Raw genomic sequence first — 17,528 nt, 5'->3', positions numbered from 1 at the left:
AGGCTTCCTTCCTGCCTTCCTGGGACCAGAGGGGATCAGATCCTGCTCTCCTCCTCTGCCTTACAGGGGAGGAAACTGGCTCCACGCTGGGGAGGGACTTGCCTAGGGTCACAGGCAAGGGCACAGCTGGGACCAGAGCCCTGGCTGCTGACCCTGTTCTGCCCTTTGCTCTGTGTCACCTGGCATCCTCCTTTCTGCCCCTTCTCACCTCAGCTGGTCAGTGTGACAAATCCTTGTCTGTGTGGCAGAGAAGTGTGGGTCCGGCCATCCCTGGACAGAGAGACGGCAGGAGCCTAAATACAGCTTGAATGGAGATTTGCCTTTAATGAATGGATGTGGTCGTTATTGAATAGGGAACACACAGACATGGTTAAACTTCTTTGGATTCGTAAAGAATATACAGTGAGAATTCTCCCCCCACTGCTGCCCTCCATCTACCGAATTCTCTTCTCCAAGTAACTCCTGTTCTTACTTTCTCCGGCATCCTTAAAGCAGCTTTCCAATGCCTATACATGCAAACTAGAGCTATGTGATTTCCCCCCTACTCTTTTTTTTTTTTTTAAGATTTTATTTATTTATTTGAGAGAGAGAGAGAGCTCGAGCAGGGGGAGGAGCAGAGGGAGAGGAAGAGAGAGACTCTCAAGCAGACTCCAGGCTGAGCTCAGAGCCCGACGCGGGGCTCTATCCCACGACCCTGAGATCAGGACCTGAGCTGAGACCAAGAGTTGGACGCTTAACCGACTGAGCCAGGTGCCCCTCTCCCTTCCTCTCTTACGTGGAGGGTAACATGTTGTCTTCTTTCCTGTTTTCATTGAACCACACATGTGGGGCAGCTCTACACATCAGCACACAAAGAACTTCTGCATCTCTTGGTCACGGCTCCACAGTATTCCTTCGTAAACCTGTGTTACATTATTGAAGCAGAATTCATACCCCATAAAGTTCACCCACTTAAAGTGTACACTTCAATGGCTTTTAATATGTTCACCAAAGAAGAGTTGTGGAACCAGCACCGCACAATGAATTGTTGAACCTTATGTCGTCCCTGAAAGAAACCCCGTACCCCTTAGTTATCACCCTGCAAGCACCACCCTAGCCCTAGGCAACCCCTAATCTACTTTCTGTCCTTATAGATTTGTCCGTTCTGGACATTTCATACACATGCAATCATATACTATACTGTTCCTTGTGACTGGCTTCCTTCACTTGGCTTGACGATTTCAAGGTCCATCCATGTTGTAGCGTGTGTCGGAACTCCATTCCTTTTTACCATCAAAGAATACGCCATTCTAAGGATCGACTGCATTTTATTTACCCCTTCATCAGTCAATGGACATTTGGACTGTTTCCACTTTTTAGCTATTACGAATAATATTGCTATGAATATCCATATGCAACTTTTTGTCTGGGTGTATGTTGCCATTTCTCCTAGATACACGCCTAAGAGTGGAATGGCTGGATCATATGGCCTATTCGATAATTTACTTATCTAGTCCTGTACTGATGAAAATTTGATCAAATTCCATCTTACTTTTTAAATTTTTATTTATTTTTATTTTTCAATCTTTAATTTATTTATTTGACAGAGAGAGCAAGCGTGCACAAGCAGGGGGAGTGGCAGAGGGAGAAGCAGGCTCCTCGGTGAGCAAGGAGCTCTATGTGGGGCTCGATCCCAGGATGCTGGGATCATGACCTGAGCCCAAGGCAGATGCTTAACCGACTGAGCCACCCAGGTGCCCCTACAGCTTACTTTTTATTTTTTTCTAAAGATTTTATTTATTTATTTGAGAGAGAGAGAATGAGAGAGAGAGAGCACGAGAGGGAAGAGGGTCAGAGGGAGGAGCAGACTCCCTGCCGAGCAGGGAGCCCAATGCGGGACTCGATCCCGGGACTCCAGGATCATGACCCGAGCCGAAGGCAGTCGCTCAACCAACTGAGCCACCCAGGCGCCCTACAGCTTACTTTTTAAAAGATTTTATTTATTTGTTTGAGACAGAGTGCGTGCAAGACGGGGAGGAGGAGAAAGAGAGAGGGACAAGCAGGCTCTGCACTGAGCACGGAGCCCAATGTGGGGCTCAGTCTCACAACCCCGAGATCATGAGCTGAGCTGAAATCAAGAGTCAGACGCTCAACTGGTTGCACCACCCAGGCAACCCTCAATTACATCTTAAAAGCCAATAACCCTTACAAGTTTGGCAGGTGCTGGTCCTCTTAGTGAGGATTCAGGAGTGGAGTTGGGAACATCGGCTGCTCAGAACCTGCCAAAGCTCCCTGCTTTTCTTTTCTCCCAGACTCTTATTATTCTAGAACTTGCTGGTTAAATGTACTTAGATTCCAGTGTGGGCCATGACTCAGGAATGTGGGAAAAAGAAGCCCCACTCTGAACAGCCTGGCCTTCTGGCCCACTGTCCACTGATCCCTGAGGGGGTGTCCCCCACCACCTGCCCCACGCCTGGGCCTTCCTGTCTGGGTTTCCTCATCTGGGAGACAGTCCAAGAGGAAGCTGGTGACTCCTGACCCTGGAGTTTCCTGACCCTGTGACAACAGGCCTCTGCCACACCTGACCATCTGTCACTCCTAGGACAGGTGGAGAACAGGGGAATTCAGGAACCATCCAGGCTATAAGCTGATGAGCCAGCCTCTGGGCCAGCCTCCCACCACTGCAGGCCTGGATGGGACCAGGGAGAGCTGGAGGCCCCTTGGTACCAGCGTGTTTTTAAAAATTCTTTTGCTTTAGACCTTCTCAACATGCTTAAGCCAGGAAGTACTTTGTATTCCGAGCCAACAGTAGACAGATTGATTGCAATCCCCTGATGAACTAGAGAAAACTAGTCCAGCTCTTCTCTGCAAAGTTTCTATTTGGTACTGCCCTAAAATTCTCTGGGTATCGAGTTACTTCCAGCCCAGGAACCTCAGTGCAGCCCGATTTCAGTAGGACTGTGATCACCTGCAGGGGAAGACTTCTCATTTTATCTTCTCCATCCACGGCAGCCGCTTAAACTTGCCTCCCCAAGAGTCAAGGAAAAGACCGCCTCATGGAACGTGAGTATTCTGCTTTGATACAGGGATGGGCTGTTCTAGAAGGACTGCTGTATTTCCCATCAGTAAATTATAAGTGCAAAATAGCACAGAGGAAAATGTTTGTCTTTCTACAGGATGTGCTTATCCATCAAGATGCAACCAACTTATTCTTATTTTTTCACAAAGAAAAGTAAAGAACAATGTACTGCAATAATTAATATAGTGAGATTCTCTTATGTGGAAATGGACTAGTTTTAAAATAATGTAATGTCCTGTAGTTCTTGGTTGGGTGTATTTTATATGTATTTGAACATATCACATCATTCTATAACAACTCTCAGAAAAGCTCTGAGCTTATATACACGTGTTCTCTTGCTCTAGTTGAGATTTATGATGTTCTTGTTGGGTTGACTTTTTTTTTTTTTTAATAATGATGGGCATTTTCCCCCTTCTATACTTCAAGTTCTCAAACCCTTCCACCAACGGTGGTATAAAATTCCTCATCATTGTATCATTCCTTACGGGTGACCGATTTTATATAATTAAATCTGTTCATTTGGGCTTTGTCATATGTGGTTTATAGAGTTATTTTTAAACTGTTTCTCCCTTCATCTAAAAGTAATAAGATCATTCACTTATTCTGGCAATTAACTATAACTAAAAAAATACCAGCCTCTCTGCATGTTGCATTAGCAAAATGAATTAGCAACAATCAAATATCAGATAGACAACATTTGTGGAACAGCTGTAGTCCATGCTGCAGGCTATGGGATATAGCCTGTGACACCTCTGAATACATCCGTGTTTGCAGAGGGCAAGAAATGGGGATTTGAGCCAGTCAAGTTCAATTGGAAAATGTCTCACAGTTTTATGTACTATTTCTGTGGCTTTCATTTCATTGTGCACTGGCTCTTCGAGGAGAGAAAACAGTTTTGAATTAAACAGCAATTAAGATTTTAATCTTCTGGTCTTGGAAGGGCACACTGTGTCATTACCGAGGGGCACTTCACCAAGGAGACCAAGAAAGTGCCCACTTGTACCTTTTCCTTTTTAAATTAACTCCTTTTTGAAGATAAATATACAGGGTACACAATGTAAAAAAGGGCGCTGGTGAAAAGTACATCTCATCCCTCAATTTTCTTCCCCAAGGGCAACCGCAGGTGCTACTTGTGTGTTCTCCCAGAGATATTTTATGCATATATGAGCTTCGAGCAAATATCATGTCCTTCCTTCTTTTATGCATATGATTGCACACTATATCATGGTTAGTTTGCTTTTTCATATATTCATATTTAGTACCCCTCCCCCCAAAAGACCTCTCTTTATATATAAGTTGTTAGACTCCTGCCCATTCAACAGAGAGAGCCCCTTGAAGCAGTCCCCCATTTCCACCACATTTCCCACTGATCATTGGCTTGGCCAGGTAACCCTCAGCCCAGGATGCCCGGTCTCATCTGGCTCTCTCTGTTTCTCAGTGACCAAGTGGAGTCCTCAGGGAGCCCCCAACCAGACCCAGGACAGCACTGGCTTCAGCTACCTGCTGAGAGACCACATGGAGGGGAAGAGCAGCACCAACTCCACCAGGGCCCTGAAACTTCCAGATGGGACCAGTGCTGCCTGGTACATCCTCACCATCATTGGCATCTATGGCGTGATCTTCCTCTTCCGGTTGGCCAGCAACATCCTCAGAAAGAATGACAAATCCTTAGAAGATATTTACTACTCCAATTTGACCTCTGAACTCAAAAAGAAAGGTCTCCAAAGCAAGGTGGCCAAATGCTCTGCACTGATCATTAGCAACAGAGCTGTCCTGCAGCCCAACCAGGCCAGCCTGGGGCCAAAATATAAAAACAGTGAGTGCCAAACTGAAATCCAAGGGATCCCTTGAAAGTCAAGGCAAGCCGACCTCCACAGAAGAGGCCCAACCAACCTTCCTACAAGGGGAAGCAGCTTTGAGTTTACCTGGAACCTTGAGAGAAGAGTCAGGTCATTGAGTGGGGCTGGATGAGCATCACTGGGCTACTTAGGCCGATGGGAGTGTGACCAAAAGCCAGCATCCTGTTTCCTTCTCAGACTTTGTGGCACTTTGAGACAGGACAGCAGGGACAGCAGATTCTGGTCATACCCTTCACTGGGAAAGCTTGTGTTCCAAGGAAGGACTTGGAGCATCTTGTGTTCTCAGAGAATCTAGGAGATTCCTGAGGGTATACATGAAAGTATACATGAAAGTAGTCTCTTGTCATGGAAAGAAGGCTGAATTTGGAGTTGAGAGCCCTGGATTCAAGGTCAACTTCCAGGGAGGTCACATGAACTTTGATGACTGGTGGCTCTCACCTGGAATGCATGGCAGTGGGATATATGGTTTCAAAGAGCCATTCATTCTAGACGTTCTCACTTGAATATAAAACGAAGGTTGTTAATAGCAGAAGTTAGAAGTTCTTCATTTTCATTGAGGGCATGGGGTCCATTGAAAAAGAGCATTAGTTTTGGAGTCAGAAGAATCAAACGCTAGTCAAGAACCTCACAGCTCTGGACCTTAGTTTCCACACAGATAAAATGAGAATGATAATGTCTGTTCTGCCAATCTTATAAAGTAGATAAGAGCTAATGAGATCATGCATATGAATATATTTTTCAAAGTAAAATAAGTATGTAAAATATAAGCCTTGCGTTCATAGCAGTGACAGTGGTTGATGCTGATGGTGGTATTAGTGTTAGTGGTGATGGTAGTGATGGTTGATGCTAGTGCGTTGTTGGTAGCGGTGATGTTGATGGTGGTGTTGGTGGTATTGGTGGTAGTGTTGATGGTGGTGGTCGATGGTTGACGTTGATGATGGTCATGTTGGTGGTGGTTGATGTTGATGGTGATGGTGGTGGTAGTGGTGGTTGATGTTGATGATAGTGGTGGTGGTTGATGATTGATGTTGATGGTGGTAGTGTTGGGTGGTTGATGTTGATAGTGGGGGGTGGTGGTTACACTATTTGGAAAAGGAAATGACCGGTCCAATGGCAATTAGTCTGTAAGCAATGGCTACAGTACCTTGTTCTCTAAGAGGACCAATCTGCATAACAGTTGATGACCTGAGCTCTGAATCAAGTCCATGAGATTCAAGTTTTACATGTAGACAAAACAAACAGTCACTTTTAGGTTTTGTTATATGAGACATCATATGATTTAATAAAATGTTTTATAAATATCTGTTACTTATATGCTTGTCTCTGCCTAAAAAGAAATAAGACCTTGCCTAGATGAGTAATTAATTTAGAGACACCATGATTAGCCGAACTTCTGGAAGTGACTTTCAGCAGGCAAAGTGATAAATTATATGTTGTACCAACTTCTATGAAATTTATCCAGCTCTGTTGTTGGAGACATTCCCTGGACGACGAATGAAATATTTTTTCCCCCTGTCTGCAGATAGTGGTCTGCAACCAGCCCCACAATTTCATAAAAGTCAGAATTAAACCTCAAGCTTTTGTTTCTAGAGGGTGAGGTCAACTTCCAAGTATTTTTCTTTTTTTCTTTTTGTAAAAATATTTTCCACAGGTTATCCAACAAAAGTGGATATATACTTTATATAGTTAGGGCTGGGCATCATCTGTATGTTTGAGATGCTTATAGGGCAGGATAAAACAGAAGGAAGAAAAATAGACAAAAATGTAATCCACAGTGAATAGGAACATGGAATGTATTTACAATGGGAGTGAAAGGTCAGAACTTAAGTGAATTTGAAGATTCAATCCTCTCCTTTGGTTGCTTCCCCAGCATGCATTGCTGCCTTCTTTAACCCAACCACCCCTAATTTGCATTTGGAGATCCATATGGCTCTAAGGAAGCTGAAACTGCTCCCAGTTCAAGGGCTGAAATAAGAGACCTAGATTAATCCAACCAGCACATTCCATTTCCTGGCTTCACTGATTGGGCCCCAAATGAACTCATGACCTAAGAGAGCTGACCCAGTCAGAATGACTGGAAAGATTTTAAAGGGAGATTCTGGGACACTGAAGTTTTGTCTTGCTCAGGATGGTGTTAAATGCAGATCTGAGCCTGTAATTGCTGGAGTCTTTTTGCCAACATTAGAAAAGCCAATTTGAGGGCAAAAGCCAACATAGAGAGGAGAACTGAGAAAAATCACAGAGACCAGACTCCCAATCAAACTGTGCCCAAAGTCTTAATTTGCCACAGGACTGTTTCAGTTTGTGAGCCAATACATTTCCTTTATTAAGCTTTCTGACCCGCCTCAACCAAAAATATCCTATATGGTACTACTGGATAAATAATTTCCTGAAGGAAGTGGGCCTTGAAGTAGAATTTGAAAAGAGGAGCCCTGTGATGTGGTAAGTGGCGATCCCTTCTTTCACCAGGGTTTTGTATTTCTAGGATTTTTGTTTTGTAGGGAAAAGATAGATTTGGTATGCTTCTTACACCAGCTCAGTGATCACTTGTAAGATTTCACATTGCTTGACCCTTCAGGGAGCATTCAATGAGATTCCATTTCATTTAATCCCCAACCCTTGACTCCATCAATAAGCCTCCATGGAAACCCCAAAGAGAGCTTGTCACATTAGGCACGTGGTCAGGGATGGGCTCCTACGGTATTTCCTAAGGAGCAAAGCTGCCATCTTCCCATTGACACTCAGACACAGTTAGTTACATGAGATCCAAGGACATTTTCCCAGACCACCTAACTGTTTCTTCATCCAAATTCACCTGTTTTCTGGGGAGCTCATCTGAGAGTTTGCATGGGAAATGTGTTCCTGGATGGAGACAACATCCATGTAGTCTCCATTTTAAGCAAGACTGGTGGGACACAAGTATTATGAATATTTTATGCAAAATCCCTTAACTCTAAAATGCTCAGGCTCAGAGCAATCCACAGCTATCTTGGCAAACCCCACGTAGTTGGACTAGTGGGAAGGGTACCCGCACCACAGTGGGTGGGTGTTCAGTTCAGCAAGTGGGAAAGAGATCTGCACATTCCACCGACCCCGGTGGAGACAAGAATAGAGCAAGCTGATTCCTAACATTCCAGACACTTTTTCTTTATTTGTCCCTATGGTAAGTGAGCCCCAAGATTAGGGGATGAGGTCAGATAAAGGACTTTCTCTGAAATGGAAATTATTTAAAATCAATGCAGAATGGATCCAGTTACCAGTTTCCAGGAATGGCTCCTCTGGGGATTTGTGGCTGATGGTACTATGATTTCTACCAAATCAAATCCAGGTTCCCTGAGTTTTCCTGGGTGTTTGCAATACTTCTATTCTAAATGGAATTCTAATCGGCTCAGCTGCATTTCCATGTGTCTGGTGTGATGGTGGTATCACAACATTTTATTTTATTTTATTTTTTAAAGATTTATTTATTTATTTCAGGGGGAGGGGCAGAGGGAGGGGGGAGAGAATGCCAAGCGGACTCCCCACTGAGTGTGGAGCCCAACACGGGGCTCAATCCCAGGACCCTGGGATCACGACCTGAAGTGAAACCAAGAGTCAGATGCTTAACCAACTATGCCACCCAAGCACCCCATCCCAACATTTTCAAAAAAAGATTAAAAAAAATTAAAGACTAAGCATTTGTTAGCATTTACCCAGATCTTCCTAGAGTGGCTGGTGACTCTGATTCTCATAACTGATTCTGATTGTCTAGATTTCTACTGGAGCAGAAGAATATCAACTCACTCTTCAATTAAAATTAAAGTTCTTCTCTTGGCAACAATGGAAACCAACTCTAGCTAACTCATGGCCTCTCCTCCCCCCAAAAAGAGGATTTGTGGGAAGGCAACTGAGATAGCTCCCAGAATCAAAAGGACAGCAGCTTATCCAGGCCTTGGGAAGGAGAGACGTTAGTTTGCTTGAAGCCTTCACTCACTCATTCAAAGGCCCCCACTGGAGAACCGTATCTCTAGGGTCCTCCCAGAAGATGGTTCACCTTCCATGCTACCTCTCTGTACCTCTGCTCAAGTGTCAAATGTCAGAGAGAGTATTGCATTGGATCAGGTATAGCAGGGGCCTATCCCTTGGACCAATCACTGAGGGTGGGCCCAAGGAATAGAGAACTCTGATTGGCTGAGGCTGAGTCATGTGCTCCCTTCTGTGGCCTGAGGGCATTGACCTCTATGGAGGAAATACCAATAAAAAGACTGTTCCCCAGGTATTATCTTCTGTGAAACTTTCTTGACTTCTAAGGCAGAATTGGTGGCTCTTCAGGGCTGCTATCACACTTTGTAGACACTTGGATGAATCAAAGAGAAAAAAATTTTTTTAAAGATTTTATTTATGTATTTGACAGAGAGAGACACCGCGAGAGAGGGAACACAAACAGGGGGAGTGGGAGAGGGAGAAGCAGGCTTCCTGACGAGCAGGGAGCCCGATGTGGGGCTCAATCCCAGGACCCTGGGATCATGACCTGAGCCGAAGGCAGACGCTTAACGACTGAGCCATCCAGGCATCCCAAAGAGAAAATTTTATTTAACGGAATCTCTCCAAGGATGGGAACTGCATTTGTTTGCCAAGTGTTTGGTACAGGAAGTGAGACCCCAAGGGCTCATGAATGTAGGTGGAACCATTCTACAGGAGACCAAGAGAATTTGCTTCTCAAGGGAAGGGGAAAAGAGAAAGAGGGAGGAGTAGGTTAAGGACCAAGCAGGATGGCAGAACACATTGAGAAATGCCTTTCCAATGACTTGCCCACCACCAGAGAAGGACAATCATAACTCAAGAATAAGGACAAGAATAATTTTGACATTACCAATTCCTTGCAAAACACACAATAAATATTTGCTGAATGAATGAAGGAGGCCTACTCTAGTGTGTCAGCTTAGTTACTTATAATGAGAGCTATTTCCTTGGGAACAAGAGATCCTAACAATTTTCAGTGGGTACTTCAGTGGGAGGTGGAAATGTCCAATCTCCAGACAAAATATAATGAGCATGGAATTTGAACAAGGAAATTCGTTGTTCTTAAGGAAGTAGTTCCAGCAAGCAAAGGTAATTGGATTGTTACTGTTTACAATCTCTCTGTGTGTTTACAAAGTACATTTATCTGTCTATCTCACTTGGGTCCTTATAGCGGCCTTAGGAGCTGGGCGAGCGTCCAGGCTTGGCGCGGGTGGCTGCCCTTCTGCCCATATGCCCCGTTCATTTGTCTGTCTTCAAACCAGCTCAGATATCATTGCTTCCAGAAAGCCTTCTCCCCTTGACCGGCCTCCTAACAGATGTGCTTTAAAAAAAATAACAATACTCATGTGCAAATAATAAAAGTTAAAATAAAAGGACTCGTATGGACCAAGTACTAAGCGTGTTGTACCTCGATTATTTCTTCCGCCCGTTGCCCATCCTCCGTATCCCCATGTGCTATGCTGCCTCGATGGTAACACCAACAAATAAAGCGGGAGACAAACCATATGGTCATGTGAACAGAGGAAGTTTCATATAACGAACTATCCAGTTATGATAAGAAACTATAAAAATATAAAAAGAACTCTAAAGCATATCCTAGGGCTGAGGGAGAGTGCCCAGGAAAGGACAAACTTGGAAGGGGGTCCCCTCCCCAAGGCTGGGGTTCAGACCCCATTGGTGAAGCTCTGGTTAAAGCCACTAGATGGTAAGAAAAGTTTGTGGGGTTGCCTGGACCCAAGCTGGGCCACAGTCTCTGGGCAGCAAGAAACAATTTCCCAGGGCACAGGGGAGCCAACGCTAGTGGGCAGGTGCACAGAGAGAACTGGGGTGTAGGGAGCCCACTCACTGGCAGGAGGGCACCTAGTCACCCGTGATGAAAGGCAATGGTAACAGCTGTCCAGGACAGAGGCCAGCCGAGGATGGTGGATGCCACACAAGGGAGTCAGGGCATTGATAGTGTTCTCTGGACTGAATGTTTGTTTTCCCCCAAATGTGTATGTTGAAGCCCTAATTCCCATTGTAATGGCATTTAAAGATTTATTTATTTATTTGAGAGAGAATGAGAGTGTGCACGTGCACAGGGGGGAGGTACAGAGAGAGAGGGAGAGAGAATCTCAAGCAGACTCCGCGCTGAGCAGGGAGCCTGGTGCCAGTCTCTATCTCACGACCCTGAGATCACGACCTGAGCTGAAACTAAGAGTCAGACCCTTAACCAGCTGCACCACCCAGATGTTCCCCCTGCCCATTGTAGTGGTATTTAGAGGTGAGATCTTTGGGGAATGTTAGGTTTCGATGAGGTCATGAGGGTGGAGCCCCCATACGGGATTAGTGTCCTTATCTGACGAAAGACGCCAGAGCTCTGTCTTTCCACTGTGCGAAGCAATACGTGGCAAACCAGGAAGAGTCCTCACCAGACCCTCAATCTGCCAGCACCTTGATCTTGGACTCCTAGCCTCCAGAACTATGAGAAATAAACGTCTGTTGTCTAAGGTCCCAGGCTATGGTATTTTGTTATGGTTGTCCGACTAAGGCACATTGTCAAAGAAAAAACAGCACTGGACACTTACTAAAAAGGCAGCAAGGCAGATTGCATTCAGATGACTGCAGAAGAGGAAAGAGACTCCAGTGGAGACTGTGCTCCACTCCAACTGAGACAAAGGTGAGAACAGAAAAGGAACAAAAAGGGACTGGAGCTATGTGGACATGGAAGATTCCAGAAGGAGGTAGGTGGAGGATTACTGAAAATGGTTTGGCAAGACGGGTTGTACACAAGATGCACGTTGTGGGACAACGTACATTTAGTGGTTTGGCAGCATTGTGTTTTCTTGAGTGAAGACTCAGCATGGGGTTGGGGTCACCTTTATGGAGATAGCCTAGCGTGGGTGGAAGCCAGTTTGGTCAAGTCCCTTAACACAGTATGTGGGTGAGTCCTTTGTGCCAGTTGGAGTTCAGGTTCACAGGAGCCCGCTCACTGGCAGGTGGAGCCTGGCCTGGGCTGTGGGGCACGTGGTATCCGCATCGGAAGGGACACGGGAAACAACCCTCTGGGCCTCACATGGATGGCGGTGCCCAGCTCCCCTGCACCTGCCCACCAGCCTCGGCTCTCCTGAGACTGGGAAATCGTGTCCTGCTGCTCAGAGACCATGGCCCAGCTCCAGCCCAGGCAGCCCTGCAAACTTCTCCTCTACCCAGTGGCCACAATCTTCCAACAAGGTCTGAACCCCAGCCTTGGGAAGGGGACCCCCCCTCCAAGTTTGTCCTTCCCTGGGCACTCTTCTTCAGCCTTAGAACACCTTTCGAGTTCTCTTTACATCTTTATAGCTTCTCCCCTGTTTCAGTTTAGTAATTCTATACATTAAACATCCACAGCTGATCGTGTGGCTTCAGTCTCCTGAATGCCCCCAGAATGATACAAGGTCTGAGTTAAAGAATGAAAGTTCACGGCCAAGCAAGCTTGAGCAGTGGTAGATGAAACGAAGGCCAACAGGCTTCTGGACCCTGAGGTTACAGGAAGCCTTTAATATAATCTGCAGTGTTACCCAGACAACGGGCCACTTCTTTCGCTGAGCTTGGTGAGGGACTATGGCCCAGTTTGGGATGTGATCCACTATACCGAAACATTCGTCATAGAAAGCAAGAGACAGAGCCCACATGATCGTGAGCCTTTCACTTGTTCTGCATATACTCTAACTCGAGTTACATCACCCGATAAGCTAGTATGTACTCAGCACCCACATCACATACACTTTGCTACAGAAAGCCCAAGACTGCTTGGGTTTAGGGAGCTCACAGCGGGGAGGATGTAAGTGATGCAAGGTTTGCCTTACTCCAATACAAATGTTGAAGCAAAAGATGCCCTGTGACCGTATATAATGAACCATAAAACGGGGGATCGCATGCGCTCGGAAGTCAGGAGGGGAACAAACCACATATTTATTTGTATTGAGGATGCTTCCCAGGTAACAACCTATAACCCACTTTTTCTTTACCCCCCTCTCTTTTCTGCTCTCAACCTCATCTTTCTGAGGCAGGCCCATCAAAGTAGCACTTTACACCAGCGCAGTGCCCATAATTCTGGTCCTGAGGTCATGTGATTTCCGAGACACGTGGTAAGGGCCCCGAGCTATTTTTTGGCTCACTTGTGACACCAGATGTGTGGGATTTCCACACCAACAACCAGTTCTCCAGTCCTCCAGACCCCAGTTGACTGTCCTATAATTCAGTTCCATTCTGACACTAACTGCCCAGGGTTAGGGCAGACCCCACAGGCTGAAGGCTCAATCCCTGAGGACCATCCCCACTCCAGATGCCAGTCCCAAGTTCCCGAGGGTCACCAGTGCATAATAAGGGACACAGCTCAGGAACAGCTGGATGGAAGAGCTTAAGGGGTGAGGTGTGGGGAAAGGCGTGTGGAGCTTCCAGGCTGAGAGGCACCTCCCACATCCTCCCCAACACCTCTCTGTGTTCACCAACCGAAAAGGTTTCTGAATCCCATTTTTAGGGGTTCTTAGGCAGGCTTCATTATGTAGGCATAGAGAATTAAATCCGTGGCCACTGGTCATTTAATTCAATCTCCCGCCCCTCTCCCCACCCTGGAGGTCGGGTGTGGGCCTGAAAGTTTCAACCCTCTAATCACACCATAGGAACCCCTATGGCAGCCAGCACCCAACCTGCTATGTCAGGGCCCACCAAGGTCACCTTATTAGCATAAACTCAGGTCCAGTTGAAAAGGGCTTGTTTCAAATAGTAAAAGATGTTCCTCTCAGGATATTTCCAAGGGTTTTAGAAGCCTTGAGCTAGAGGGGCGTCTGGATGGCTCAGTTAACCGTTGGGTGTTGGACTCCTGGTTTCGGCTCAGGTCAGGATCTCAGGGTCCTGGGATGAGGCTCTGCACTCAACATGGAGTCTACTTGAGATTCTTTCCCTCTCCCTCCCTCTGCTCCTCCTCCCCTCCACCCTCTGCTTGCTCACATGCTCTCTTTCTCTTTCTCTAAAATAAATAAATAAATAAAATCCTAAAGAAGAAGAAGAAGAAGGGGGAGGAGGAGGAGGAGGAGAACCGTGCTAAGAACCAAAGCAAAGACCAAATATACATTTCTTATATAGCATGCACCCGGGCACTGTGCTAGGACCAGCAAGACAGAAAAACACAGTGTCCTGGAAAAGGTCAAGGGACCACACAGGGCAACACAACACAAACAAAGCTGGAGGTAAGCCAGGATCTTCGGGAGCAGGGAAGGGGCAGGTAGCCCTGGTCAGAAATAATGTGTGTTGGGGCGGGGGCAGGGGGGGATGATGTAAAGGAGGGCTCCAGGAGAAAGGTTGCCCATCAGGGACCTTGCATGTAATAAATGCCTCTCCAGAGGGACAGATTCTGTGCAGATCACTTTCAGAAGGCATCAGGGTCTCTCTTAGGTTCTGCGTGGCATATGGACCTCCCCCCAGTCAGGCTCCTCCTCCCAGACCCGGCCAGATGACTACATCAGTGTGTGACAGAAGGCGAGTCTTCCACAGGCTGGGAACTCTTTGTAAGAAAAGCATGGGCAAAGTGTTGATGATTCGGGACGATAGGTTACAACACAACAGAGAAATTGATCCATAAACCTCCGGTAAGGGCAGACAAAGAGATTTATGTCCTCCACCATCGGCATTAGCCATATAATTTGACACACTGGAAAACATAATGGAGTGAAGCCAACAAGCAGGATTATGTTGATAAGTCTTCATGTTAAAATGAAGTCGTAATGTTAAATTAAGCCACATCATTTCCATGACATGGATTTCTGTTTGCTCTCCCATGCACCCAAACGCTAAGGTTCTTTGGAGAATGTTATTATTGTACTTAGTATTTGCCAGGGAGATGCTGAGCTGTCTGCCCTCAAGTCATGTCCTTCCTGTGTGGTTTGAAACCCTGATTATCTCAAGCCTTCTGCCCCAAGCTGTCCCCAAGGCCCAGACAAGCACTTGCATGTGCGTCCCTTTATCCCACACCCCCTGCCTTGCAAACCCACTCAGTACTGTTCTATTAGGAAGTTTAATTAGCAGAAAAAAAGTGGGGGTCCCAGCTGGAGCCCAGGTTGCATCCCCTGCCAGGGTCGGACATGTTTGAACAAGTGTTGGCGAGGCTTTTTGCACAGAGGACAGGTCTGTTCCTCGGGAAAGAGAGATGCAGGGAAGCAAGGCTAGTCCTCTCTTGGAGCCTGAGTGCCCAGAAGTCCAAGCAAGAATCCTGAGATTTATTGGGGGGCTGCTTCTCTCACAGCACACCCCGAACCATGTGATGGGGGTGGGGAGCGGAATATGCGGATTGGCTTGAGTCTGGAGTGGGAGTTGGCGTGGCTTCCTCCAGAAGAACCTGAGCTTCATGGAAGATGAGTGAACACCTGAACCAAACTCACGGTACTGTCAGGAAGGGGGGTTGGGGAAAATGCATGCAGGGTGTACAATCAGGTGTAAGAGGAAGAGAAGAAGACTAACACTGCATGAATGCTACCAAATGCTAGGTGCTCTGACATAGACCAGCCCAGGCAGTCCCCTTATACATTCTGGAAGGTGGGAACTGAGGCTCTGAGAAGTTCAGAAACCTGTCAATCATCACACGGCTGGCAAGAAGTTCAAAGCTAGGTCTATCAGATTCAGAAGTCCATGTGATGTTTCTGTTAAGTCTTTGTCCAAAATACACTTCTGTTTTCATTCAAGGTAAGGAGTGGGGAAGGCTACTAGTTTGGTTGAGGTTTATTTTTTTTATTTTTTTTAAAGATTTTATTTATTTATTTGAGAGAGAGAATGAGAGAGTGAGAGCACAAGAGGGGGGAGAGTCAGAGGGAGAAGCAGGCTCCCCGCTGAGCAGGAAGCCCAATGCGGGACTCGATCCCAGGACTCCAGGATCATGATCTGAGCCGAAGGCAGTCACTTAACCAACTGAGCCACCCAGACACCCCTTGGTTGAGGTTTATGTCTCTCTCATGCCACAGGTGCACTGCAGGTCAGCTGGGGCTCTGCTCCATGTTATTATTGTCCTTATTCTGAGACCCAGGTTTCCAGAACAGTCCCTCTCTGAAACACTGCTGGTCTCAGTGCTGAAGGGAAGAGCTCTGGAGGGTCTCACTTGGACCATTAAATGCTCCAGGCTGAAGGGACACCTATCACTTCTGCCCGCCACTCCTTGGCTAGAATGAACCCATGGCTGTGCCCAACCACAGGGGGGTGGGGAAGTGCTCCTACCTACCATGTGTCTGGAAGGCCAAGAGCCAAAGTCTGGGGAACAGCACTAAATATCACATAGAGTTGAACCAGATAGATTCTCAAACCATGTGCTATGGACTGAACGTTCATGCCCTCCAAAAAGTCACATTGAAATCCTAACCTCCACTGTGATGGTAATAGGAGATGGAGCCTTGGGGAGGGTGATTGGGTCATGAGGATGGAGGCTGCATGATGGGATTAGTGCCCTCTGAAGAAGAGATGGGAGATCTTGCCTCTCTCTACTCTCCCCCAAGTGGGGATACAATGAGGACACGGTTGTCCGCAAGCTAGTGGTGGACCTTCACCAGACACGGGATCTACTGGGACTTTGATCTTGGACTTCCAGCCTCCAGAGCTGTGAGAAATAAATGTCTGCTGTTTAAGCACCACCTGAACCCCCACCCCTACTGCCCCAATCTGCAGTAACTTGTTATAGCAGCTGGAATGGACTAAGACACCATGTTCCATGGGGTTCCTCAGGCCACCAAAGGGAGCAAAGAGAAGCTCAAACCCATCCCCTACTTTCTCCCTTCTGCATTTATATAAAACAAATATTTCTATATTAAAAAGTCATTAAAGGGCACCTGGGTGGCTTAGTCAGTTAAGTGTCTGCCTTTGGCTCAGGTCACGATCCCAGAGTCCTGGTATAGAGTCCCACATCGGGCTCCCTGCTCAGCGGGGAGTCTGCTTCTCCCTCTGCCCCTCCCCCCACTTGTGTGCTCACTTGCTCTCTCGCAAAAATAAATAAAATGTTTAAAAAAGATCATTAAATGTGGTTCTGTTCCTTTCAGAATTAACACTGCTGGCTCTAAAATTCTGCTCCCCAGAGGCTCCCCACTAGGCCCTGATTAAAACTTGTTCTAAGACAGAGGTTCTCACCTTGGCTTCACTTCAGAATCACATAGACACTTGTAAAAATCTTTTTTTTAAAAAAAACTTTTATTTTATTTGAGAGAGAGAGTGAGAGCAGGGGGAAGGGCAGAAGGAAAGAGAATCTCAAGCAGACTCCTCACTGAGCATGGAACCCAATATGGGGCTTAATCTCACGCCCCACGAGATTAGGACCTGAGCCAAAATCAAGAATCAGATGCTTAACCGACTGGGCCACCCCGGCGCCCCCACTTGTAAAAATCTTGATGATGCCCAGGCTTCATCCTAGACCAATGGCATCAGAACCTCTGAGCTTGGGGCCCAGATCTAAACAATTCCGTAGAGCTCCCCAGACGATGCTTCCATGTACCCCATTGAGGGCCAGGCAGACCCTTGAGGAAGCTTTAAACTCTGAGGGCTGGTTCTTCTCTGCTGGGTTGAGGTCCCACGGGGAAGCCAGAGTTGGGAGTTTTGCTGCAGCCAATGAGGCAGGA

The 17,528-nt window shown here is 46.5% G+C and overlaps 1 protein-coding gene across 1 annotated transcript; it reads left to right on the top strand.

Annotated features, from left to right (window-relative positions):
- The first annotated feature begins 2,677 nt into the window (after positions 1 to 2,677).
- Positions 2,678 to 5,853, top strand: SMIM34A (small integral membrane protein 34A). Its single transcript, XM_027586399.1, has 2 exons — positions 2,678 to 3,042; positions 4,497 to 5,853. Exons 1-2 carry the CDS (start codon positions 3,036 to 3,038, stop codon positions 4,907 to 4,909), a joined length of 420 nt encoding a protein of 139 aa, XP_027442200.1. The 5' UTR covers positions 2,678 to 3,035; the 3' UTR covers positions 4,910 to 5,853.
- Positions 5,854 to 17,528: the final 11,675 nt, after the last annotated feature.

Source organism: Zalophus californianus, chromosome 1 (genome assembly GCF_009762305.2).
Source record: "Zalophus californianus isolate mZalCal1 chromosome 1, mZalCal1.pri.v2, whole genome shotgun sequence".
Lineage (NCBI taxonomy): Eukaryota > Metazoa > Chordata > Mammalia > Carnivora > Otariidae > Zalophus > Zalophus californianus.
This window is presented reverse-complemented; position numbering and strand designations above follow the sequence as displayed.